Source organism: Megalobrama amblycephala, linkage group LG7, assembly GCF_018812025.1.
Source record: "Megalobrama amblycephala isolate DHTTF-2021 linkage group LG7, ASM1881202v1, whole genome shotgun sequence".
Classification (NCBI taxonomy): Eukaryota; Metazoa; Chordata; class Actinopteri; order Cypriniformes; family Xenocyprididae; genus Megalobrama; species Megalobrama amblycephala.
This window is the reverse complement of record NC_063050.1, coordinates 4,981,658-5,006,893: the sequence shown is the minus strand read 5'-3', so window position 1 is coordinate 5,006,893 and position 25,236 is coordinate 4,981,658. Positions and strand designations below refer to the sequence as shown.

The 25,236-nt window shown below is 39.2% G+C and overlaps 2 protein-coding genes and 1 pseudogene across 7 annotated transcripts; 2 read left to right on the top strand and 1 right to left on the bottom strand.

The window, feature by feature from the left end:
• The first annotated feature begins 555 nt into the window (after positions 1-555).
• Positions 556-25,186, top strand: sh2d3a (SH2 domain containing 3A). Of its 6 annotated transcripts, XM_048195049.1 has the most exons (17): positions 556-700; positions 1,591-1,719; positions 2,046-2,163; positions 3,249-3,438; positions 7,446-7,479; positions 7,582-7,698; positions 8,643-8,786; positions 8,865-9,136; positions 9,328-9,410; positions 9,488-9,759; positions 10,047-10,385; positions 10,478-10,593; positions 10,667-10,838; positions 11,903-12,014; positions 12,088-12,273; positions 12,386-12,584; positions 24,921-25,186. In XM_048195049.1, exons 2-16 carry the CDS (start codon positions 1,630-1,632, stop codon positions 12,559-12,561), a joined length of 2,421 nt encoding a protein of 806 aa, XP_048051006.1. In that variant the 5' UTR covers positions 556-700; positions 1,591-1,629; the 3' UTR covers positions 12,562-12,584; positions 24,921-25,186. The 6 variants fall into 6 exon arrangements, with proteins under 6 accessions (XP_048051006.1, XP_048051007.1, XP_048051005.1 ...); XM_048195050.1 differs by lacking the exon at positions 24,921-25,186 and having other exon boundaries at positions 7,449-7,479; positions 12,386-12,919; XM_048195048.1 differs by lacking the exon at positions 24,921-25,186 and having other exon boundaries at positions 12,386-12,919.
• Positions 13,687-15,312, bottom strand: LOC125271168 (microfibril-associated glycoprotein 4-like). The gene is made up of 5 exons (XM_048195169.1): positions 15,222-15,312; positions 14,906-15,106; positions 14,729-14,825; positions 14,477-14,644; positions 13,687-14,122 (listed from the first exon to the last, which is right to left on the bottom strand). Exons 1-5 carry the CDS (start codon positions 15,225-15,227, stop codon positions 13,869-13,871), a joined length of 726 nt encoding a protein of 241 aa, XP_048051126.1. The 5' UTR covers positions 15,228-15,312; the 3' UTR covers positions 13,687-13,868.
• Positions 21,580-22,648, top strand: LOC125271182 (annotated as a pseudogene).
• Positions 25,187-25,236: the final 50 nt, after the last annotated feature.

The window sequence follows — 25,236 nt, the reverse complement described above, 5'->3', positions numbered from 1 at the left end:
ACAAAATCACCCCAACCATCTAAGAATGAATATTTCACAATATATATCGCAAAATATTGCAATGGCAGGTTTTTCCAATATCGTGCAGCCCTAACTTTGCAATAAGGGTAGTTCCAGGTGCTACATGTGTCACATTAGTCACAATTTATCGCCACCTCCTGGTGTAATCATGTAACTACAGATTATTGAGGCACTGAACAATATTGCATTTGATTTCTGATTTGTTTTTTGCACGATAAAGGTTTGAATCACAACTAAAAGAGCCCCAATAAATGATAATCACATTTCCATATCCTTCAATCGAAAGTGATTAACAGTCATATTTGATTCTGTTCGTGGGAATCAATCAACCCACTACCTTAGAATGACTAGAATCACGTTCGACCAGAAGCGTTACCTGATAATTTCTCACACCCGCCGGCCTGAGACAATCTGATGTTCTTCTGAGAATCGTTAAATGTGTCTCAACCTGCACACCGAGGCCGTAACTTCACACGGAGATTCCTGCACTGTGATTGGCTGAGAGAGAGGACAGCTGCTGCAGCAGCCAATCAGAACGCAGCGCCTCAGGTTCCTCCATCAGCGGCGGCTGGAAATCAAACGCAAAGAGAAAGAAATAGAGATAAAATAACAAATACTGAGAAACAAACGATGACCTAAAGAGAGAAAATAAGAGCAGAAGAGGAGTTTTACAGCACAGGTAGGAATTATGTTAAATGTGTACATCTGCTAAAAGTAAATTTGGCTGCACTAGACGAACAGACAAACTTCATAGTAAATACTATAGTGTTTTTGAAGTATATTATATATTATAGTATTTACAACACTTTGTTAATGAATGCATACTGTAGTATTAATAGTGAACTGATTAACTGTAATAAATACTGTAATAGACTTTAGTTTTTACTACAGTAAACTGTAGTATATTGTAGTATAATATACCCTATAGTTGTAGAAAACTAAAGTAATTTGTTTATATATAGCTGTTATATTATCACAGCAACTATAGAATTACCACAACAAATTAATTCAAGTACTTTACTACAGTGTGGTTCAAAAACATTATAGTATTTACTATAAATTACTATAGTATTTTTTCACCTGGAAAGCCCCAAAATTTTAAATCTGATGATATTGTGTCTTTAAAAACTTCAACAAAAGACTTCACAAAATACTGATCTGAAGAATAATGAAACGCAAGAACATTTAATTTCCAATAAAACAATATACATCCACATGAGAAGAAAAAAAAAAAATCATGCTTTGGTAAGTCTTAACATAAAAAGTCATAAATGACGTAGACCTATTAAATATGACATGAAAAGTCAAAATTATAATATAAAGTCATAATAACAATGAGTTAAAAAGTCAAAATTATGAGATAAAAAGTTAAAAATCTAAATGATGAAATACTATGCGAGATTACTGAGATACTGAAAATACGTTTAGGCCTATGTATCTTTATTAAAATAGTTTTATGTTATCTCTTAGTCATTTTTTTGACATTTTATGACAATTAAGATTAACAAAAGCATTGTATTTTTTGCTTATGTGGGGGAAATTGTTTCCATATATTTGTTTTGTATACAGTTAATGAAGCACCCTGTCCGTGAGCTCTATATTTGAGAGATGAACAATCGTTCGATCGCGCGCTGGCTGAGTCAGATCGGACTGCCGCAGTACACCAGCGCCCTGGAGAAACAGTACTACGGCCTCGAGGTATATGAGTTTGTGCTATATTCACTTTCTCTCTAAGTGTCCAGTTGATCTGACATGCATTTTATATTGAGAGACTATAGAAGTTGTTTCAACTTATGTTTTTGAGTTAAAACAACAATTATACTTGTTCACTCAACTTTCAGTCTAGTTGAGGACAAGAATACTTAAAATTTCTTGTGGTCTGGACAATCCATCTCTACTGAAAAAAATATGTTGAAATAACTAAATCGCAAACATATATTTTTTACAGTGCATGTGGAATATTTGCACTTTTAAAATCATCTGTCACAGAGCAGATCGAGCAGTGAAATGCTGTGTGTTTGCAGGGTCTCCTGTCTGTAACTGACGAGGATCTTAGACTGATGGGAGTCGAAGATCCAGATCACAGAACAACCATCATAATGCAGCTTCAGTCACAGCAGCAGAAAACACAGCCGGAGAAAGGTGAACACTCGCAGATCCACAAAAGCACTGTTCACAGCTAACAGGCAACATTCTGGCAAGGTTCTGGACAAACGTTCGTTATGGACAAACGTTCCTCCGGTAACCTTAATAGGATGTTCATTCAGAGTTAAAAAATAACTGAAACAAAACCAAACAAATTTACACAGTAAAATACCGTTTTCAACTGAAACAGTACTATACCATAAAAACAATGGATTCTGGGTAATATTTGTCATTTTAAGAAAAAGAGGCTACTTTGCCGAAAACTACAAATATTATTACCCAGAATGCATTGTAATATACTGTAAAACAATGCATTCTGGGTAATATTTGTCATTTTAAGAAAAGAGGCTATTTTGCCGAAAATGACAAATATTATTACCCAGAATGCACTGTAATATACTGTAAAACAATGCATTCTGGGTAATATTTGTCATTTTAAGAAAAGAGGCTACTGTGCCGAAAACGACAAATATTATTACCCAGAATGCATTGTAATATACTGTAAAACAATGCATTCTGGGTAATATTTGTCATTTTAAGAAAAGAGGCTACTGTGCCGAAAACGACAAATATTATTACCCAGAATGCATTGTAATATACTGTAAAACAATGCATTCTGGGTAATATTTGTCATTTTCTAGAAAGTGTCCTATAGGTTACTTTCTTGTAAACGACAAATAATATTACACAGAATGCATTGTTTTTTATAGTATACTAATGTTTCAGTGGAAAACGCATATTTTACTGCGTAAATTTGTTTATTTTTTAGTTATTTTTCAGAATGTGGTCTTTAATGATGTTCTCAAAACATAAGCACAAAAACATTATTTATCGTTCCTGGAACGTTTTTTTCTGGAATGTTTAGTGTTTAGTATTTAAATGTTACTACTTGTTTCAGAACGTTCAGAGAACATTCAAATAACGTTCCCATAATGTTTGAAGAACGACCAAATGGAATGTTACCTTAACGTTCGCATAACCAAGAAAACATTTTGAACGTTCAGATATGAACATTAGCAAAACATATATTTGTTGGCTGGACCTTGCACCACGTAATGGCAGAATTGGTGCTCCCTCCTCAGAGAATATCTCCACTGGCACAATGAGCCGGAAGTACTCCCGGACGTCAACGGCTGACCTGTTCAAAACCACTGACCTCTTCCGTCACAGCATTGTGCCGCGACTGCGTCGCCGTGACAACCAGAGAGTCTCCGCCTCCTGCCTCCAGCTCTGTGATGAAGACCACGCCCCCTCCAGCAAACTCAAACTCAGGTTTTTCATGACCACACCTTATTTAATTCATCCTACTTATTTATTCTGAGTTGACACTAAACAAGCTCCAACTGCAAGTAAAATTGGCTTTGGTGACTAACTTGTGTATTTGTACGTGAAGACATGATTTAAATCAAAATATACATCTTCTAAAGAAGAGATAGATCTTCCTCCAAAAACTTTTACATCAGTGAAAAAGTTTAGCAAGTCAGGAGTGCAGGGTTTTTTTCAAGCGTGAGTGGTTCAGGTTATCTTGGAGCTAATATATATATATATACGAAATCTCGAAAAAAAGCATAGTATTTTAGCTGAAATGTCCGTGAATTGTTGTAGGCTACATTTTGCTGGCACAACTTAATAGTGTGACTAGACTTTATTTTAAGGTACGTCTTCAAAAAATTAGTCACCCAGAGAAACTGACAACATGCTCCAGTCTCACCTATACAAATACACTTACAACATAAGTTTACTGTCAGGATTTTTTCCCTTTCCTCCTTCGCAATATGTCTTGGCTTTGGGTTCTTGTGAACGCGCACATGGTGTGAACGCGGCGTCTTGCGCAACGCGCGTGTCTCTGGCGGCGCTGGTTAAACTCGGCGAAACGGGGCGTCGTCAAATCAAGCCGACACAGGTCTCACTCTGGCGCCGGAGAGCGAGCATGTTAGTCGGGTTGCGGGTTTTCAGGGCCTCGGGCTGCGTCACACAGGTGAGTGCGCGCGGAATGCGAGGAATGCGCGAGAGATAGCGGCGCGTGCGCGTTCGCGCGCGGGAGGAGCGGAGCGTGTGTGAACTCGTCAGCTGTGAGGGATAATCTGCTGGAGAAGAAGAAGAACACTCGGATCATGATCTCTCGATGAGAAACTCCAGAATAGGAATAGCTTTTATTTTCCAGGTAAGTTTCCGCTGGTTGTCCATGTTCCCGCACTGACTCCGGCGCTGTTAATGATTATCCTGCTGTTTGCGATGGGAAGGGCAGAACTGCAACTGAGACCTTTGATATATGTGTTGTTAAAAAAAAATTGTTGCTCTAATGTCGTAATTTTGCTGTAATTTTTATATACTTTATTAAAGTAAGTAGTCATCGAAACAAGCTGTTTAGCATTAGCTGGTTTTATGCGGGTTGGTGAACTCAAGTTTGTGATTTCAGGAAACATTATGACTTTGGAAAACTTGAGATGTTTCACCGAGTATCTACATGGTACTTCATAATCTATACTTTAATAACATATTGTACACTTTAATAATGTATGTACTTTAATATATTAGTTTTAAATATTAATTTACTTAAATAAATGTAATTTAATATTGGTATTTATGGTTTTCCATGATACTACATAAACAAAACAACATTAGACAAAAAACATGGTAATATATATATACAGTACAGTCCAAAAGTTTGGAACCACTAAGATTTTTAATGTTTTTAAAAGAAGTTTCGTCTGCTCACCAAGGCTACATTTATTTAATTAAAAATACAGTAAAAAACAGTAATATTGTGAAATATTATTACAATTTAAAATAACTGTTTTCTATTTGAATATATTTCACAAAGTAATTTATTCCTGTGATCAAAGCTGAATTTTCAGCATCATTACTCCAGTCTTCAGTGTCACATGATCCTTCAGAAATCATTCTAATATGCTGATCTGCTGCTCAAGAAACATTTAATGTGTACAATTGTACAAAATATTTGTGTACAATATTTTTTTTCAGGATTATTTGATGAATAGAAAGTTCAAAAGAACAGTGTTTATCTGAAATCTAATCTTTTGTAACATTATAAATGTCTTTACTGCCACTTTTGATTGATTTAATGCATCCTTGCTGAATAAAAGTATTAATTTCTTTAATTTCTTTTCAAAAAAATAAAAATAAAAATTCTTACTGAACCCAACTTTTGAACGGTAGTGTATAATGCTACAGAAGCTTTGTATTTCAGATAAATGCTGTTCTTTTGAACTTTCTATTCATCAAGGAAGTACACAACTGTTTTCAACATTGAAAATAATCATAAATGTTTATTGAGCAGCAGATCAGCATATTAGAATGATTTCTGAAGGATCATGTGACACTGAAGACTGGCGTAATGATGCTGAAAATTCAGCTTTGCCAACACAAGAATAAATTACTTTGTCAAATATATTTAAATAGTACACAGTTATTTTAAATTGTAATAATATTTCACAATATTACTGTTTTTTTACTGTATTTTTAATTAAATAAATGTAGCCTTGGTGAGCAAACGAAACTTCTTTTAAAAACATAAAAAATCTGAGTGGTTCCAAACTTGGACTGTACTGTATATATATATATATATATATATATATATATATATGTATATATATATATATATATATATACTCTATAATTTTGATACATTTTTCAGAAAGCAAGACTTAAAGTCATTTTGCTTCTCAAGTAAATTTATCTTTCACAATGTTTAGACATTTGTACTAGAAAACAACACAAAAAGTACATTTAACGAGTTTTTAGCTTTAGTTTTATTTGTTTTTTTGAGAGTTTGACAACCCTGACCCTGAATCCAGAACCCATAACATCCGTTTCCATGGCAACTGATCCCAGGACATTCCCTGATGTCCAGAGGACACAATGCAGCGGGTTTGGCTGCGAGATGGGAAGGAAACGCCATTAAAATGCTATTTAAAAACACACCTCTGAATGTCAGTGATCTGCCATTGCTTTACCTTGCTGTTCTCAGAGGTCTTAAATGTAACGGTGAAGTTATTAAACACAAAGAAGAGCTTATCGTAGTTTTGTACTATCAGCGAATCAGCGTTCTGAGCAGGAGGAGGGTGTGGTGGATGGAAACAGGGCAAGACAGTTTGACTTTGTGAGTGCATGTCCTGAAATTTGTCTGTTGATCTTGCATATTTTTATGTGGTACAAACATCAGCATTTGGTTTTCTTTTATGTTTTGTGCATTGTTTCATTGCTGTTGTGGCAAAATTCTGCTGTATATATGTCACCAAGGCAACATTATTAACATTGTAACATTGTAAAATGAATAAAATACATTAAAGCAAGGCACAACAAATGAATAGGGCAAAATTTAAACTAATAGATATCCCTATACTTTTTTCCAGTTGATTAATCACAAAACAATAAGACAAATTTTGTATTACAAGTTCTGAAATGTTATGTTTAATTACGCAAATGAGGCATTAATCAATCGTCTAATCAAATATGCACTAATTTGCATAATTTGCACTACTTTTTCAGCACATAAATCTGAACATTGGATAAAGCCAGATTTAAAATTCTTGTTTGGTTTTGCTGACATAGTAGAGTTAAAGGTTTTTACAGAGGGGATTTTGGATTTCTCTCTTTATCACTCCATAAATCAGAAAATACTGTCAACAGACAGAAAAAAAATAACATTTTCATCATGTTTTTAGGAATTAAACTGTTAAATATATATGAGGCGAATGATATATGAACAAACCCCACAGTAAAAACCTTCAGATTATAGATAAGAATAAAACTGTAAGTTTTGGTGTGTGTAAGTGATGCTGAAGTGGAGAAAAATCTTAAAGAAAAAATTTTAAAGATATGTATTGTAAATGCAAATACAGATGAAAATAGATAAAGTGAAATATAATAAACACTTAAATGTATATTTTTGATGGTTTCTTTCAACTAATCTAAACAAAGAAACATACACCTCGAAATGGACCAATGCATTAAAAACAATGGATTTGCCTAAAATAAAAAAAATATATATATATATAATTTTTTTTAATAAAATTGGTTTATTTAGATTTTTTTATTTTTATTTATTCCCAGTATTTTTGACGTAAATATAGTCAAAAATATTGTGACTGAATCAACTGGACCAGATCACGTGAAATTTGCATAAAAAGTTTGGATAAAAGTGTATGCAAAAAGCATGAATGAAATAAATGTAAAAAAATACAAATGAAAAACATAATTCTATTACTTTTTTTGTAAAGAAAGCTAAAGCATATATGTTGTGCTCTTTTTGGCAGCAGGAGGAAGAGTGTGTCGGCCTTCATCAGTCAGGTGAGTGTGTTACACCGGTCAAGCTGTAGGATCATGCTAACTCAACACAAAGCACTGGTTTGAGATTGTGTTATTCATTGTGTTATTGTGATGTTTCTGAAGGTGTTCTCGGGCCTGAAGGACATGGACTCTCTGAAGAAAGAGCTGGAGGAGGAACTGAAACTCAGCACTGAAGACCTGAGGAGTCACGCCTGGTATCATGGACAGCTGCAGCGCGAGGTGCGTTACTGTGCGATACTACGGTAAAAGCCATCCTTCACCCAAAAACCTCTCACTCTCATGTCATTCCAAACCTGTAGTACGTTGAAGACAAAATGAGGAATGTTTGAAGCATGTTCACGCAGCTCTTTTTCTTATGAAAAACTCAAAGTGGTCACATGGTTTCCAAGAGCAAATCAGAATCACAAAAGTATATCAAGCCTTTTTCCAAGTCTTCTGAGGTCATATGATGTTTTTGTGTGAGGAACAGACACAAGTTTCCATCAAAAACAGCAAACGGGTTTGAAACAGCATTTTCATTTTTGTAAAAACTATTCCTTTAGGTTTTCAATATTTTATAAGTTACAAACCCCCAAACATGATCATGGGGCATCCATCCTAAAATTCAAAAGGCATCTACATAATTTCTTGTATAAAGGCTCAATTTATTATTATTGATATGTTTAAAATTGTATTTGTTATGTTACCTTATGTTTTTTCTATTTATTTATTTATTTATTTATTTATTTAATTGTTTATTGGTGCATTTATTTGTTTGTTTTATTTACTCTTTTATTCACTTAAGTTATTTATTTGATCTAATTTTTATCTATTTGTTTTAATTATTTTATTGTTTATTTATTCACTTATTTATTTTATTAATTAATTTATTTGTTTGTCTTTATTTATTTATTTATCAAATTTTTATTTATTGATTGATTATTGATTTAATAAACAATACTCCAGTTTGAAAACCACAGTTTTAAACCATTTGTTCTCTGTTCACAGTGAAATAAAATCTTCACAAATAAATCAAGTTTGTTTATACTGTGCAGTGCTGTTGTACTGTAAATGACAAAAGTGTGTTCAATTACTGGCACGAAGCTTCACTATCTGTTGATATCAGTGCATGCATTTGCTTGAAAAGTGTGTGTGTGTGTGTGTGTGTGTGTGTGTGTGTGTAGGGTGCGGAGCATCTGTTGTCTAGAGACGGAGAGTTTCTGGTGCGCGACTCCAGCTCCAGCGCAGGTGAATACGTCCTGAGCTGCATGTGGAAAAACCAGCCCATGCACTTCAAAATCATACGCGTCGTGCTGCGACCCAAACAGGTACGGCATCCGTCTGAGCTTTCGCCATGTGAACGAACGCTCAGATTCTGAGTCTGACGTGTGTGTGTGTGTGTGTAGGGTTACACCCGGGAGCTGTTTCAGTTTGAGAACGATCAGTTCAATAACATCCCAGCATTAATTCGGTTTCACGTCGGCGGACGGCGTCCCATCTCGAATTCCATCGGCGCCATCATCTTTCAGCCAATCACGCGCACTGTGCCCCTGCGCATCATCAGCGAGCGACAGGCTGCGAGGTCGTCGAGCTCCTCCACTCTGTCACGAGGTCAGAGCAAGAGGCGGAGCCTGAGTTCCTCTCAGAAAGACACGCTGCAGGTCAACAACCTGCTCAGGTAAACACACACTATGTCATTATGATTGGTATTTTTCATAATTTCCTTTGTGTTAAAAAAAAAGTTGCAATTAAAAAAAGAACTGCGATACACAATCAGGCACATGTCTAACACACTGTGTGTATAGTTGTCATATTAACGGTGTTGTGTGTGTGTGTAGTCGTCATAGTTGTGTGTTGTGTGTGTGGCAGGAGCGGCAGTCAGCCTGCTAATCTGGAGACAGTGGGGAGACCGTCTCTACAGTCCGCACAATCTGACAGCAACCTCCGCACAGGTACACACACACACACACTGAACATATTTAAAAACTGATCTGAGATCTGATCAGACTGATTTTTTCCTGTTGTGCAGGTGTACCTCAGTCCAGTCCGTCACAGGAGTCCAGCCCCGCCCCCATCTCCCCGGTGTTCCGAACAGGAAGTGAACCTGTACTCAGCCCAGCCGCTTCCTGTGCCGCTCCTCCCAGTCAGTCGGGCCTCGGCGGCTCTCCTCTGCGCGGCTCCGATGGACAGCTCCATTCCCGAGCGCCGCCCAAACCACTGCGAATCTCCATCGTTTTCACCCCGACTCAGTCCGATCCGGAGTCTGATCCCGGCGGTCTGTACGGTGAGCTGGTGCCACAGGTGAGAGTTCATGAGCGCATGCCATCTGAAGTCCACATGACATCAAAATCAACTGTTTACTTACACAAATTACTTATATCAATGGTACGGAGCCCCTTTGGGAACATAGTGATAGAAAAAATGAGAGGAAATATAATGGAAGTCAATGTGGTCCAACCGAGATTATTAGTAGCATCAGACTGCAGAAGTTCTTTGAGTTTCATGTCGAGCTCAGTGTTTTTAGGAAACAGAAATCATAATTAGATTCAATGCATGACAGAAATGAACTCACCTTTGACCTCACGCAGGTCCCCATCACCATGCTGCCCAAAGGTCACGCGGCGCGCCTCCGCGCTCAGGAGAAGTGGACCAGTCGCGCGCGTCTCACCGAGACCAGCTTCGGCTTCCTGGAGGCGCAGAAGCTGGAGGAGGAGCGCAGAGAGAGCGAGGGGGACGAGCGCGACTGGTGCTTCGAGCGGCCGCAGACCGAGACCACGTCCTGCTTCCGCCTGGATGAGTTCCGCTCGCTCCTGCTGCCGGACAACAACCGTCCGCTGGATCAGAGCGTCCTGCTGAAGGTCAAAGAGCTGCTGACGCTCAACGACCCCAGAACCACCGCACTGCACATGCTCAGCGTCAACTGCCAGGTTATTATCCATGAAACAGAGCCATTGAGTTGAAATAAACTGAATAAAAAACAAACAATACTAACAATAACAACACACTCGCTCTGGCTCAGGTGGCACGGGTCACGGGTGTGACGGCGGAGCAGAAGAGGATCATGGGAGTTGAGAGCGGTCTGGAGCTGGTCACGCTGCCGCACGGAGGTCAGCTCAGGCAGGACCTGCTGGAGAGGTGTGTGTCGCCACGCTCCCGCTGCTGTCATGTGATGCGTGATGATGTCATCATGATGCTGTCTTCCCATCAGGCATCACATCCTGGCTCTGGGCGTCGCGGTGGATCTGCTGGGCTGCACGGGGACGGTGGGTCAGAGGGCGACGGTGCTGCACAGGATCATCCAGCTGGCGCAGGAGCTGCGCAACACCACGCAAGATCTGTACGCCTTCTCCGCCGTCATGAAGGCCCTGGAGCTGCCGCAGGTGTCCAGTTCACAAAATCACAAAATTTGGGCTCTGCTTGAATGTTGATTATTTTCCTCATATTCTCCATTGTTGCAGCTCCTCTCTTCCCAGTCTGTCAGTAATGCTCTGTTTAGTTCCTGTCTCTATGAAGCCCCTCCTTCTGAAAAGCACAATGTGCTCTGATTGGTCGGCTGGAGCAGTGTGTTGTGATTGGTGTTTGGGAAATGTCCCGCCCCTTACCATAACCGCCAGTTTCAACACACTACTAACTAACTCAAGCAGGCCCCGCCCCGTTATTCTGCTCATTAATTATTTAAATGAGGATGTTTGTTCTAGTAGTTGTGATCTGTCTCAGAGGAAGATAAGAATGGTGTCTTTGTGGCAGTTGTCCTGGTGTTGAAAGGATAATTCACCACACAAATGGTTATCAAAAGCAAAAAAGCTAAAATATTTTGTGATTTAGGAATCGGCACCCCAAAATATATAAACAAGAACTTCATTCAGCAAATATGATGCAGGGCACTGTAATTTTAAAGGGGACATATCATGAAAATTGGACTTTTTCCGTTTTTAAGTGTTATAATCAGGTCCCCGGTGCATCTACCAAACCAGAAAACGTGATACGTCCGTACGGGTTTAGCACAAAAGATGAACATGACGGCACATGCTAGTGGATGAGTTGAATCAACTCCACAGCAACTACATCAATTTATCCACTAACCATTCAGAAACGTCTAAAAGTTGTAACTTCTTCCTGAGTCTCTCCATCAGTGTCGACTCCAGTTTGAACAATGTAAGGCTGAACACCGTTACTGACAATCCTCATTTTGGCTGTGTGAGATTCTCCAGCTTTGTTGTTGTTGAGCTGTTAAAGCTCCGCCCTCTTCTGGAGCAGAAGCTCATTTGCATTTAAAGGGACACACACAAAAACGGCGTGTTTTTGCTCACGCCCAAATTTGACAAGCTATAATAAATGATCTGTGGGGGATTTTGAGCTGAAACTTCACAAACTTATATTACATCTTGTGAAAGGGGCATTATACGTCCCCATCAATGTTATTAATATAAAGGTTGTACTACAGGTGGTCAGGTTGGAGATGACATGGAGAGCGCTGAGACGCAGTCACACTGAAAGCGCCGTGACCTTCGAAAAGAGCCTCAAGCCCTTCATGAAGTCCCTGAATGAGGGCGACGGTGAGTGTTTGTCACATAGCGATGGTTTCGTACAGCGAGTCTGAGGGAGTTTACAGCCAGTGTTGTGTCGCAGACGCTGTGGTGTCGGGCCCGCTGTCTCTGCCACACATGGTGCCGCTGCTGAGGCTGATGGAGGGCGAGGACAGCGTCGAATCCACCGACAGAGGCTGCCAGCTGCTCTACAACCTGCTGCAGTCGGCTCGCAACGCCGCGCTACACGCCAGCGACTGTACGCGACACGCTCACGGCCTGCTCTCCGGTACATACAGCTATTTTTTGTCTTGTATGGTTGTTAATAACTAAAAAAAGCCAAGCATGTTTAAATATAAAAATACAATTAAATATGAACTGATGTCGCTCTCTTCCTTCAGACGGATGGGAACCAATCCCGGAGCTGCTGGAAGTGTTTCAGACGGAGTTCGCCCTGCGTCTCTTCTGGGGACAAACGGGGGCAAAGGCCGAGCAGAAGGAGCGCTGGGTCAAATTCGACAGGATCCTCACGGTCCTCTCTAACAAACTGGAGCCGGATGGGGGCTCTGAAGTTTGAGCTGCTGTCGGCCTCTGCTGGAGGACACAGTAACTGCACCGGTCATGGCCAGAGAAACAAGCTTATTGTCTGTTTAATCTACAATAAATGTTAAAATGACAAGACTAAAGCACTATCAGATGATAAAGGACTTTTAGACTAACTGACCCACACAGTTAGCAGTCTTCTTAAAACGTCACTGTTTTAACATTGAGAAAATCACACACTTCACCTTCAGTTGGTTTACCTTGATGATGATGATTCAAAACTGTGATTGTGTTCACACACTTGAGTGAAATATGCCCAATTTTAGAGGCAGTTTATATGGAAAGAATATATTTTAGTTTCTTAATGAATTAAAATGGAAGTTATATATCAATCTGAGTCTGTTTAGTTTACAGTCAACATGAAGATTCACAACCCATTTTATGTTCAAATTTTGATCCAACGCCTCTTCACACTCACTAAAGTACCAAAAACACCACAGTAATGCCCTGTTTTAAAACATTATTGGTTTTAATTTAAAATCTAATTGTTAAACACCTTTGGGCCGTTCACATGAAGAACCCAGAATTTTGTTATGAGAACGTTCTCTAAATATTCAGTGTTAGTTCTGGGAACATCAAAAACATCCAGTTTTAAATCAAAACTAAGTTGAAAGAATGTTTCAGGAACATCATACTAACCTTTAAACAACATTAAGGACTTTTTCATGTTCTTGGAATGTTACAAATCAACGTTCCTACAATGTTGAATTTTAGATCAAAATTAAGTTGAAAGAACGTTTGAGGAACATTATACCTTATAAAAACATTCCTGTAACGTCAAGAAAACTGGACGTTTTTAATGTTCCCAGAACCAACACTGAATATTTAGAGAACATTCTTATAACAAAATTCTGTTAGCTGGGAATCTTCATCAACCTTTCATGCCAGAGAACTAAATGTAATGCAACATTTTTCATGATTAGTTAACCTTGAGTGCTGTAATAGTAAAAACGTGTTAAAAGTTTTCGAGAGAGTAATAATTGGCTATTTCATATGCAAAGATGTCAGCCAATCACAGCAGTGGGCGTTTACACTGAAGTCTCACAGCAGACACGCCCCTTAAAACAGAGCGCTCAAATCAGAGGATAAAATCAGGGTAGGAAAAATGCCTTTTTATTTCTAAATTATGACCATTTTTTAATGTAAAAATCATTATTATAAGTGCACCCCAGGAAAAATTACCAATTAATACCAAATCATTTGGATAGTAAATCTGAAGAACTGACTTACATGATTTATTCTTTCGCACAGTTAAGAGAAAATGTATCTTCATCAATGTTTCTAAGACACTCGTTTGATCTTCAAGCTGATGGATTTCATACTGACAGCATAATTCTTCCAGGTTGACCAAACAACACCAATGGCGTAATGAGTAGCATCTTCTCCCCATAAATACACACCGTTGGGGTTTGCATGGTGACAGGTATTGTACCAAAATGCCCCAAGATACAGTTTGGCACAGTTCTTTTCATGGAGGTCTTGATCTTTGTCAAAAGTGGAGAACTTCTGATCATTATGGCTAGATAAAGAGTCGCCTGCAGAGAAGAAGAGCATCATTAAGAAATAACTTGATATATAAAAGAGTCCCGTTCCTACTTAATAGGATAGGTTTCATAATAAACAAGGGGTTTTCCTCTCAGCAAATGTCATTTTACCCATATAATATATGTTATCAGAGCAACACGTCACACTGCCCACTGTCAGACTGATTAGATTTCCAAGATTTTAAACATTTACACATGTAAGCCTCATTTTAAAAATGAAAGCCATAAATTACATTTTCTAAGTGAATGAACAGTCTGGAAATTGACTACATTCTAAAAAAAGTGAACTTACAAAAAGATTTGAAAGTGCATAAATAAGAATATCTACACAAAAGTGTCCTATACCTGCTCCTCCATCAGTGAATCCTGAAACACTCAGCTGATATCCTGCACATTCACAATCCAAAGAGAAGGACGAGTACAGAGCAAAACCTTTCCTTCCTTCAAAGTCCTCCAGATCCACTCTCAGCATGTACTTCCTGTTACGTGTCAGCTGGTGTATGTTCTCCAGCCCTGTTCACACACACACACATGAAGAACATGTTCATCCAAACACATGATCATCCACACAAACGGACACTCACTGTGAGATCTTACCCAGCCAGTATTCGCTCTCCACATTCCCAAATCCTCTCTTGTACTGATTCCACGGCCGATAGAAATTCACACTGCCGTCCATTCTCCTCTGAATCACCTGTGATGGGTTTATATAGAAGATATGATTCATAATGTATGTTCTGATGTGTGTTTAATGATCTAAAGTCACATTCGTACCGTCCATCCTCCTTTATCTTCATCTTTCCCATCTGAGATCATGTCACAGTAAACCCAAACAGGAACGTCACCTGCTGGATAGATGGAGTAAATCCCACTGACTGTTTGCCCTGCTTTATAAAGGTCAGAACAGTCGAATGGCATTAATGTACAGTCACGCCCCGAAACAACTGGGAGAAGAGCCACGAAAAACAGTATCATCTACAAGAGACACAGAGAGAAAAGTGAACACGTTTAATGATGAAATCAAAGTGAAGTTAAATGTGAATCAGGAGTTCAGAGTAATTGACACAATAAAGGAAGCAGATGAACTTACTGCCATCTTCTGAATCTGTCCTCAGTAGTTCACAGAAAGAGATTTAATCTAGAAAGTAATATAAACATTTTAATTTTATGCATATTTTTAATACATGTTTATTTTCTGAAAGTTGTATAAATGTTAGAATATTCTGTTAAGTGAAGAATAAAACAGTAACTCACCGTTTGTGTTATTCAGTCTGACACAAACACTCTTTATATATCTGTCAGATTCTCAAGCTCCTCCTCTGTGTGTTTATCTAAATGTCCATTATGGAGTTCTAGATGCCTTGGTAAATATCTGTTGGAAAAGAAAAGTTCATTCAACATAAATTAAATGTATATTTTCAAATGTTAAATATGGAAATGGACCACAATAAGGAAATTGGTTTCACAAGGAAAAATCTGCATTACAGTGTGTGTCTGGCAGATAAAATACAATTATTTAGTTTATATCAACCTTGTTTAAAAAGTGTCTATACAATGTCTCATATTCCCCTATAGGGCTATACAAGGAATACATTTTATAAAGTTTTTAACACTATACCATGATCAGACCAGTAAAAATGGGCAATCTACACCCCAAACATCAGGACAATTTCAGCCGTATATTTAAATTTAAAAAAAAAATATATATATATATATATATATTTTGATAAAGAAAAAGGAACTAGAAGAGCAATTACTCATTTTTTTTCCCATATTTACTGTTTTACAATACAATAGATCATTTCACTAAAGACTCAAATGGCTAATGAGGAGAAAAACAGAGCAAGGTTCTTCTGAGAAATCATCCCATACTAAAACTATCAAAGCAAACAAGACATTTATTACATGTTCTAATCTCTTCAGTCCAGCAATTCTTCACAGACATGACACTATGAAACTTGTCACAGTGCAACAGCTTTTGTGTTACAGAATTTGGGTTTAAACCAATATATATAAGGTTTAAAACACTGCCACAGTTAAGTTATTTATTTATTTATTTATTTATTTATACAAGGGGTTTCCTAAAACAAGAGCAAAGGATAAAGATCTGATCAACCCAAGGGCAAATACAATGAAAAGCACAAACATTGGTTCTTTTATGATAATCAAATTATTTGGGTTTATGTTGTCGTTCTGCTGAAATCAGATAAAACCAATCAAATTTTAGTCCAACAGCGTGGTACAACGAGCACACTCTGGCCCTTAAGAGAGCAGACAGAAAAATGAAGCGCAGCTGGAAAAAAACAAAACTAGCGGTTTTTCACATTTCATGGAGAGAATGATTGAGTACAGAAAGGCCTTAAAAAGTGCTAGATCTACTTATTTTTCAAATCTCTAAGAAGAAAACAAACATAATCCTAGATATTTATTTGATACAGTGGCTAAATTAACGAGAAATAGAGCTTCAACTTCTGACATTTCCAAACAGCACAGCAGTAATGACTTTATGAACTTCTTTACTTAAAATATTGACAATATTAGAGAGAAAATTATAACCATGCAACCGTCTACTACAGTATTGCGTCAGATAGTGCATTGTAGTGTCCCTGAGGAAAAATTCCATTAATTCCAGCCTCATGGTCGTCCCAGAGTTTCCTGTCAGCCTTAACATGACCAAAAAGGACGTTCCAGTCAGCGCCCTGGAGGGCTTTTCTGAGCTCCTGTCTCAGCAGATCTTCCAGAGCCTTGTCTCATCTCATCAGATCTTCCAGAGACTCATCTCGTTAGATCTTCCAGAGCCTTGTCATGTCAGATCTTCCAGAGCCTCGCCTCATCAGATCTTCCAGAGCTTTGTCTCGTCTCATCAGATCTTCCAGAGCCACGTTTCGTCTCGTCAGATCTTCCAGAGCCTTGTCTCATCTCGTCAAATCTTACAGAGCCACATCTCGTCAGATCTTCCAGAGCCTTGTCTCATCTCGTCAAATCTTCCAGAGCTTCGTCCCGTCTCGTCAGATCTTCCAAAGCCATGTCTCTTCTCGTCAGATCTTCCAGAGCCACGTCTCTTCTCGTCAGATCTTCCAGATCCACGTCTCTTCTCGTCAGATCTTCCAGAGCCACGTCTCTTCTCGTCAGATCTTCCAGAGCCTCGTCTCATCAGATCTTCCAGAACCTCGCCTCATCTCGTCTCATCAGATCTTCCAGAGCATCATCTCACCAGATCTTCTAGAGTCTCGTCTCATCAGATCTTCCAGAATATCGTCTCATTAGATCTTCTAGAGTCTCGTCTCATCAGATCTTCCAAAGCCTCGCCATGTCTCGTCTCATTAGACCTTCTAGAACCTCTCCACGCCTTGTCTCTCATCCCTGTGTCATGTCCTAGGGCAGTTGGTGTACCGCAAACCTCCTCTGTTCTGTCAGGGGAACCAGCCATCAGACATCAAGGGCTGGCATCCAGCATGGAGGATCCACCACTGGTGCCAGTAAGCACAGCTAGTATCCCTAGACCCACTCATTTTTGCCCTTCTGCTCCTGATATAATTCCTCTGTCCTCTACAGTCCCTATAATGGGGGTCACTTTACGGTGTATCTGGACCACGTATACCACCGCAGAATCTCCAGAGGTGGTGGATGATGCTGCAGAACCTTTGGCGGTTACAGTGGCTACTGCAATTTTCCTAGAGGTGGTGGCTTATACTGCAGAACCTCACAAAGCAGTAGCACTCGCTTCAGCTCCTTGCGCAGTGGTAGCGTCCAGTGATGCACTCCCAGTCAATGAACTCTCGTCCTGTCTCAATCCAGCCACAGAGGCTGTATTGGAACTTTCTGACTGTCCAGAACTAGCCACAGAGGCCATTTATGATTCCTCCCTGTTTATGGATAGTACCACTGTAGAACCTCCAGAGGTGGCGGCATCCGCTGCAGACCCTCTAGAGGTGTCAGTGGTATCCAGCTATGAACTCTTGCCCCGTCCTGTCACAGCTTAGGAAGCCATCTTTGAACTTTCGCCTTGTCCTGTCACGGCTAAGGAGGCCGTCTATGAACTTTTGCCCCGTCCTGTCACAGCTAAGGAAGCCATCTTTGAACTTTCGCCTTGTCCTGTCACGGCTAAGGAGGCCGCCTATGAACTTTTGCTTTGTCCTGTCACAGCTAAGGAGGCCGTCTATGAACATTTGCCCTGGCTGTCTGTCCAGCCTTCGCCCTGGCCGTCTGCCCCTCAGTTTCCAGGCTGTCCATTCCGCCCCCGCTCTAGCTCAAGCATGCATTTTAGGCTAGGAACTACCTTAAGCCTCATCTGTGAAACCGGGGGTAAGTCAGTTTAAATCTAGACTAAAAACACATCTGTTTAAAGGTCCCGTTTTTCGTGGTTTTTTGAAGCTTTGATTGTGTTTATAGTGTGCAATATAACATGTGTTCATGTTTCGCGTGTAAAAAAACAGTATTTTTCACATAATTTACTTATCTGTATACCGCTGTTTCCACTGTCATAAAAACGGGCTGATGACTTCCTTGTTCTATGAAGTCCCTCCTTCAGAAATACGTAACGAGTTCTGATTGTGCCAGCGGTTCCTGATTTGTGATTCGACAGCTCTGAGCGCATCTTGCCCGGAAAGGTCACGCCTCTTACCATAACATGGAGATGCACGCGCTCAGTGTTATTGTAAACATGTCTTTAATTTTACCCTATCAATGTGAGCCGGAATCAGACCCGGTGATTGGACTGCGGGATGAAAATAACAGCGTTTCGACGACATGGCGACAAACACACTCTACAAACGCAACTCTTGTGTATTCCTGTGGGCGGAGGTTAGTCAAAAAACTGTTTTAGTGACCTCATTAAAGAAGGAAGTAGAGGGATGTAGTCCAAACTGGCCGTTCGATGTAGGCGACTTCTGTTAAATAAAATATCTCGCTTGGCATTGAACTTTGAGCTTTAAAATTTTACAGATTTTATTTATACTCTAACAACAACATTACACACTAACTAAAGTTTGAAACATGGGATCACGAAGAACGGGACCTTTAAACTTGCATTACACATAACATAACACATAATTATCTACTTCTGTAATTCAAATCATGTAAGTTGTTAGGCTGCATACATTAGGTCAGCCGGAACCGGGAACACTTCCTATAACACCTGATGTACTCGCTACATCATAAGAAGAATGGCATCTATGCTATCCTAGATATGATGACAACGCAGCCCTGAAGTGTCAACTAAACTATCACATGCGAAGGCCTCCTTCCCTTTCCTTTCCCTATGTATATATATAAAACATCATCAAAATGATTCCAGTTCAATGTGTGTCTGGCAGATAGAATACAATTATATAGTTTATATCAACCTTGTTTAAAAAAAGTGTCTATACAATGTCTCATATTCCCTTATAGGGCTATACAAGAAATACATTTTATAAAGTTTTTAACATTATACCATGATCAGACCAGTAAAAATTGGCAATCTACGCCCCAAACATCAGGACATTTTCAGCTGTATATTTAAATTTAAAAAAAGTCTATATTTATTTTGATAAAGAAAAAGGAACTAGAAGAGCAATTACTCATTTTTTTCCATGTTTACTATTTTACAATACAATAGATCATTTCACTAAAGACTCAAATGGCTAATGAGGAGAAAAACAGAGCAAGGTTCTTCTGAGAAATCATCCCATACTAAAACTATCAAAGCAAACAAGACATTTATTACATGTTCTAATCTCTTCAGTCCAGCAATTCTTCACAGACATGACACTATGAAACTTGTCACAGTGCAACAGCTTTTGTGTTACAGAATTTGAGTTTAAACCAATATTTATAAGGTTTAAAACACTGCCACAGTTAAGTTTTTATTTATTTATTTATTTATTTATGTATACAAGGGGTTTCTAAAACAACAGCAAAGGATAAAGATCTGATCACCAAAAGGGCAAATACAATGAAAAGCACAAACATTGGTTCTTTTCAAATCAAATTATTGGTTCTTTTCAAATCAAATTATCTGGGTTTATGTTGTCGTTCTGCTGAAATTAGATAAAACAAATCAAATTTTAGTCCAACAGCGTGGTACAACGAGCACACTCTGGCCCTTAAGAGAGCAGACAGAAAAATGAAGCGCAGCTGGAAGAAAACAAAACTAGCGGTTTTTCACATTTCATGGAGAGAATGATTGAGTACAAAAAGGCCTTAAAAAGTGCTAGATCTACTTATGTTTTAAATCTGTAAGTAGAAAACAAACATAATCCTAGATATTTATTTGATACAGTGGCTATATTAATGAGAAATAAAGCTTCAATTTCTGATGTTTCCAAACAGCACAGCAGTAATGACTGCTTTACTTTCATGTTGCACATTTTTTGTTCTCTTTCTTTTCTCTCAGTATGTTTCTGCTGGTGATTTTCTGCGCATTTGTAGTTTTAAAGATCATGTTCATTGTCTTTTCCTGTTGTTTAATTATTGCAATTTGAGCAGAAGTCTTCGTATCAAATTGAGAACAGTCATGTGTGCTCAAGCGTTTGACTCTGGTACTGTGTGCCACAGTGATCAATGACTGTCATGTTAAAGGTCTGTTCACCAGAATAACTGTTACTGTTAGCTGTTAGCCTCTACACTGACACACAATCATGTTCTGTTTATTCTGATTGGCTGTCAATGTTTTACCGTTAATAACTTCTTTACTTGCAAGATTGATAATATTAGAGAAAAAATTATAACCATGCAACCGTCTACTACAGTATTGTCAGACAGTGCATTGTAGTGTCCCTGAGGGAAAATTCCATTAATTTGCTAATTTAGAACAGGAGGAATTGTCTAAACTTGTTAAATCATCAAAATCAACAACATGTATGTTAGACCCTATGCCGACTAAGCTATTGAAAGAGATGCTTCCAGAGGTCATAGATCCTCTTTTTAATATTATTAATTCACATTTATCAGTAGGATACGTACCAAAAACTTTTAAGCTGGCTATTATTAAACCTCTTATTAAAATAACACAACTTGATCCTAGAGAATTAGTCAGTAACAGGCCGATCTCGAATCTACCTTTTCTATCAAAAATACTAGAAAAGGCAGTTTCATCACAACTATGTTCCTTTTTAGAAAGAAATAGTATCTGTGAGGATTTCCAGTCAGGATTTAGACCGCACCATAGTACTGAGACTGCTCTCATTAGAGTTACTAATGATTTGCTCTTATCATCAGATCGTGGTTGTATCTCTCTATTAGTGTTACTGGATCTTAGTGCTGCATTTGACACTATTGATCACAATATTCTTCTAAATAGACTCGAAAACTATGTTGGCATTAGTGGAATTGCATTGGCATGGTTCAAATCATACTTATCTGACCGTTATCAGTTTGTAGTAGTAAACGATGAGATGTCATATCAATCACAAGTTCAATATGGAGTACTGCAAGGCTCAGTACTAGGACCGTTGCTTTTCACTCTGTACATGCTACCCTTGGGAGATATCATTAGGAAGCATGGCATTAGTTTTCACTGTTACGCTGATGATACTCAGCTCTATATTTCTTCGCGCCCTGACGAAACTTACTAATTCACAAAATTAACGGAATTCATAGCTGATATAAAAAATCGGATGACCAGTAATTTCCTACTACTAAATTCAGAAAAAACAGAGATTCTAATTTTTGGACCAAAAACTACTTCACGCAGTAACCTAGAATACTGTCTAACACTTGATGGCTGCTCTGTTAAGTCTTCGTCGTCTGTTAGGAACCTGGGTGTGCTCTTTGATACCAATCTTTCATTTGAAGGCCATGTTACTAGCGTCTGTAAAACCGCATTCTTCCATCTTAAAAATATATCTAAACTACGACATATGCTCTCAATGACAAATGCAGAACAGTTAGTTCATGCGTTCATGACCTCAAGGCTAGACTACTGTAACGCTCTACTGGGTGGTTGTTCCTCCCGCTTGATAAATAAACTACAGCTCGTACAAAATGCAGCAGCTAGAGTTCTTACTAGAACTAGGAAGTATGACCATATTAGCCCAGTTCTGTCATCACTGCATTGGCTTCCTGTTAAACATTGTATAGATTTTAAACTAATTACAGCTGGTCTTACTAATTGCTTACAAAGCACTAAATGGTTTAGCTCCCTAGTACCTGAGCGAGCTCTTAATGCATTATAGTCCTTCACGTTTATTGCGATCTCAGAATTCAGGCCAGCTGATAATACCTAGAATATCAAAATCAACCGCAGGCGGTAGATCCTTCTCCTATTTGGCACCCAAATTCTGGAACAATCTTCGTAGCATTGTTCGGGAAGCAGACACACTCTGTCAGTTTAAATCTAGACTAAAAACGCATCTCTTTAACCTGGCATACACATAACACATTATCAATTTATATTTTCAAATCCGTTAAAGGATTATTAGGCTGCATAAATTAGGTCAGCTGCAACCGGGAACACTCCTATAACACCATATGTACTCGTTACATCAGAAAAAGAATGGCATCTACGCTAATATTAGTCTTTCTGTTTATCCCGAGGTTTACCGTAGTCAACCAGATCCGGGCCGTATCCAGCTGAGACCAAGGACCTGCGCCTTGACACGACCACAACGCAGCCCTGAAGTATCAGCAGAGATCGAGTCAACTAGATCATCCATTGTGAAGACATCATCAACACGACAGCCAGTAGCACAGTTCCTCAACAAACCGTCCATACCGGCGTGATGAATACCTCAACTGGATGGAACTGAAATAAATACTTTGAATGTTGTGATCCTATCAGATTTATGATAGCAACCTGAATCGTAACAAAGCACTATTCGCCAGAGGAGAACTGGCCCCCCGACTAAGCCTGGTTTCTCTCAAGGTTTTTTCTCCATTTTAACACCTATTTGCCACCTGTTTGCCACCTGATGTCACCTGTTGGAGTTTGGGTTTCTTGCCGCTGTCGCCTTTGGCTTGCTTAGTTGGGGACACTTGACATTTGACTTGACGTTTGATATTCAACAGTGCTTTGATCTGCCTGCATTGACACTATTCTTTAAGAGCTGCTGTGCAGCCAAAATAATGTACCAGTTATCAATGTAAAGCTGCTTTGACACAATCTACATTGTAAAAGGCGCTGAATGACCGCCCAGAGCAGTCACGGGAGGAATGCACAGAGACGGACAAATTCACATTCTATTCCATTCCAACTGAAAACACTTCAGTGTCCTCTGCCCGAGCCAAAGAAGCGCAGAAGCACGCTTCGGTCCCGGTAAAAGGACATCCGGAGAGAGAGAGAGAGAGAGAGAGAGAGAGAGAGAGAGCAATAAGGATGAACCCGTCTCTCGCGCCAAAGCCAGATCGCCACGTGAGCCCCACGATCACATTGTGGGTGCTACCCCTTTGAAATAAGCAAAGCGAATGCGAAGCACTTCAACTGTGAACATTCATAGTGCTCGCACTCGCCCTGTTACAACGCAAGGGCAGCGTGCTTTTCCCCAAACAAACAAAACAATACTGGTGTGTGTCCGATTCGGAGATGGAACGCAAACACGGAGACACACACCGTTTGCTTTGTTCAGCCATGACTTTGTCTCAAATATATATGTGTGTTCACTTTTCACTTGTCAGACAGAGTTGAAAAAGGAACAAGGGGACAAGTTGCCTGTCAAAATCTAACTCCTAACAAAGTGATGAAGGAAGGAAAGAGTTTGAGCAGAGCTGCTTCACACACATACTTCACAGTATGGTCTCTGAAGACAAAAGACCTGTTGATGCACCTGCGGTTCATCTAATTAGCCTATAGCCTCGCCTACGACGAATTCCAATGACGTCAAGCTATCTATAAATATAGCCTTTTGTTTGACACATATTCACAGCTGGTCACGACTAAAGACGTTCCCATAGCGCCAAGCGCAGCTTTGAGTGTAGCCTTTGAAAGGGAACAATGGATTTACAGTGTACACAAGGTACCATGATCAAGCCCCCAGGTAAAGGTGAATTTCCAGGCTCCAACAACGGTTTTCAACCCTCAGGTAATGAACTCTGGCGACTGGCACTTTTGCCTGGAAAGCATCTCTCCAGTCAGACTGCAACTCCCCTCCTAAGGTGGTATCGAACTCAGCATGAACTAACTGTCTGCATCTGCCTATGATATTCATGTCAATGAGAGCTGGCACAGCAGAGGAGCTTTGTGCATCCCGGACTACTAGGAAATCACACTCTGGCAGGATGATACCCATAGTTTCAACTGGTAGCTCAAGATAACAAAGGTACAGGATGTCTAAACCATTGGTGGCAGTAATTTTGAGCCAACCGGATGTGGAAAGCATATCATCTTTGGAGTGCGGCATCTCTTATTCCTTCAAGGAACTAGTTTTGTGGCATTCACATTTGGAACAATGAGAAAATCACTAAATTTGGTGGCAAAATTCTCAAATTGGCAACACTGAAAAACATACATGTAAACATGATGAAGATCTAATTGGCTGGCTGACCTGTCGCTCCAGCCAGATGGGAACCAATCCCGGAGCTGCTGGAGGTGTTTCAGAAGGAGTTTGCCCTGGGTTTCTTCTGGGGACAAACGGGCCCGAATTTGACAAGAAGTGAGGCAAAATTTGCTACTTATCAGATTGTTTTTTTTTAACGACTACACCTACCCCAACCCTAAACCTACCCTTACAATTATGCAAATACAGTAATTAACTGACCCAATATTAATGTGCACATGCCCAGTATACGTTGTTGTATCCCTTCTAGTCTTTACCAACAAACTGGAGCCGGATGGGGGCTCTGAAGTTTGAGCTGCTGTCGGCCTCTGCTGGAGGACACAGGAACTGCACCGGTCATGGCCAGAGAAACAAGCTTGTCTAGTTAATCTACAATAAATGTTAAAAAGACAAGACTAAAGCACTATCAGATGATAAAGGACTTTTAGACATCATGTGACTAACTGACCCACACAGTTAGCAGTCTTCTTAAAACGTCATTGTTTTAACATTGAGAAAATCACACACTTCACCTTCAGTTGGTTTACCTTGATGATGATGATGTTTCAGAACTGTGATTGTGTTCACATACTTGAGTGAAATATGCCCAATTTCAGAGGCAGTTTATATGGAAAGAATATATTTTAGTTTCTT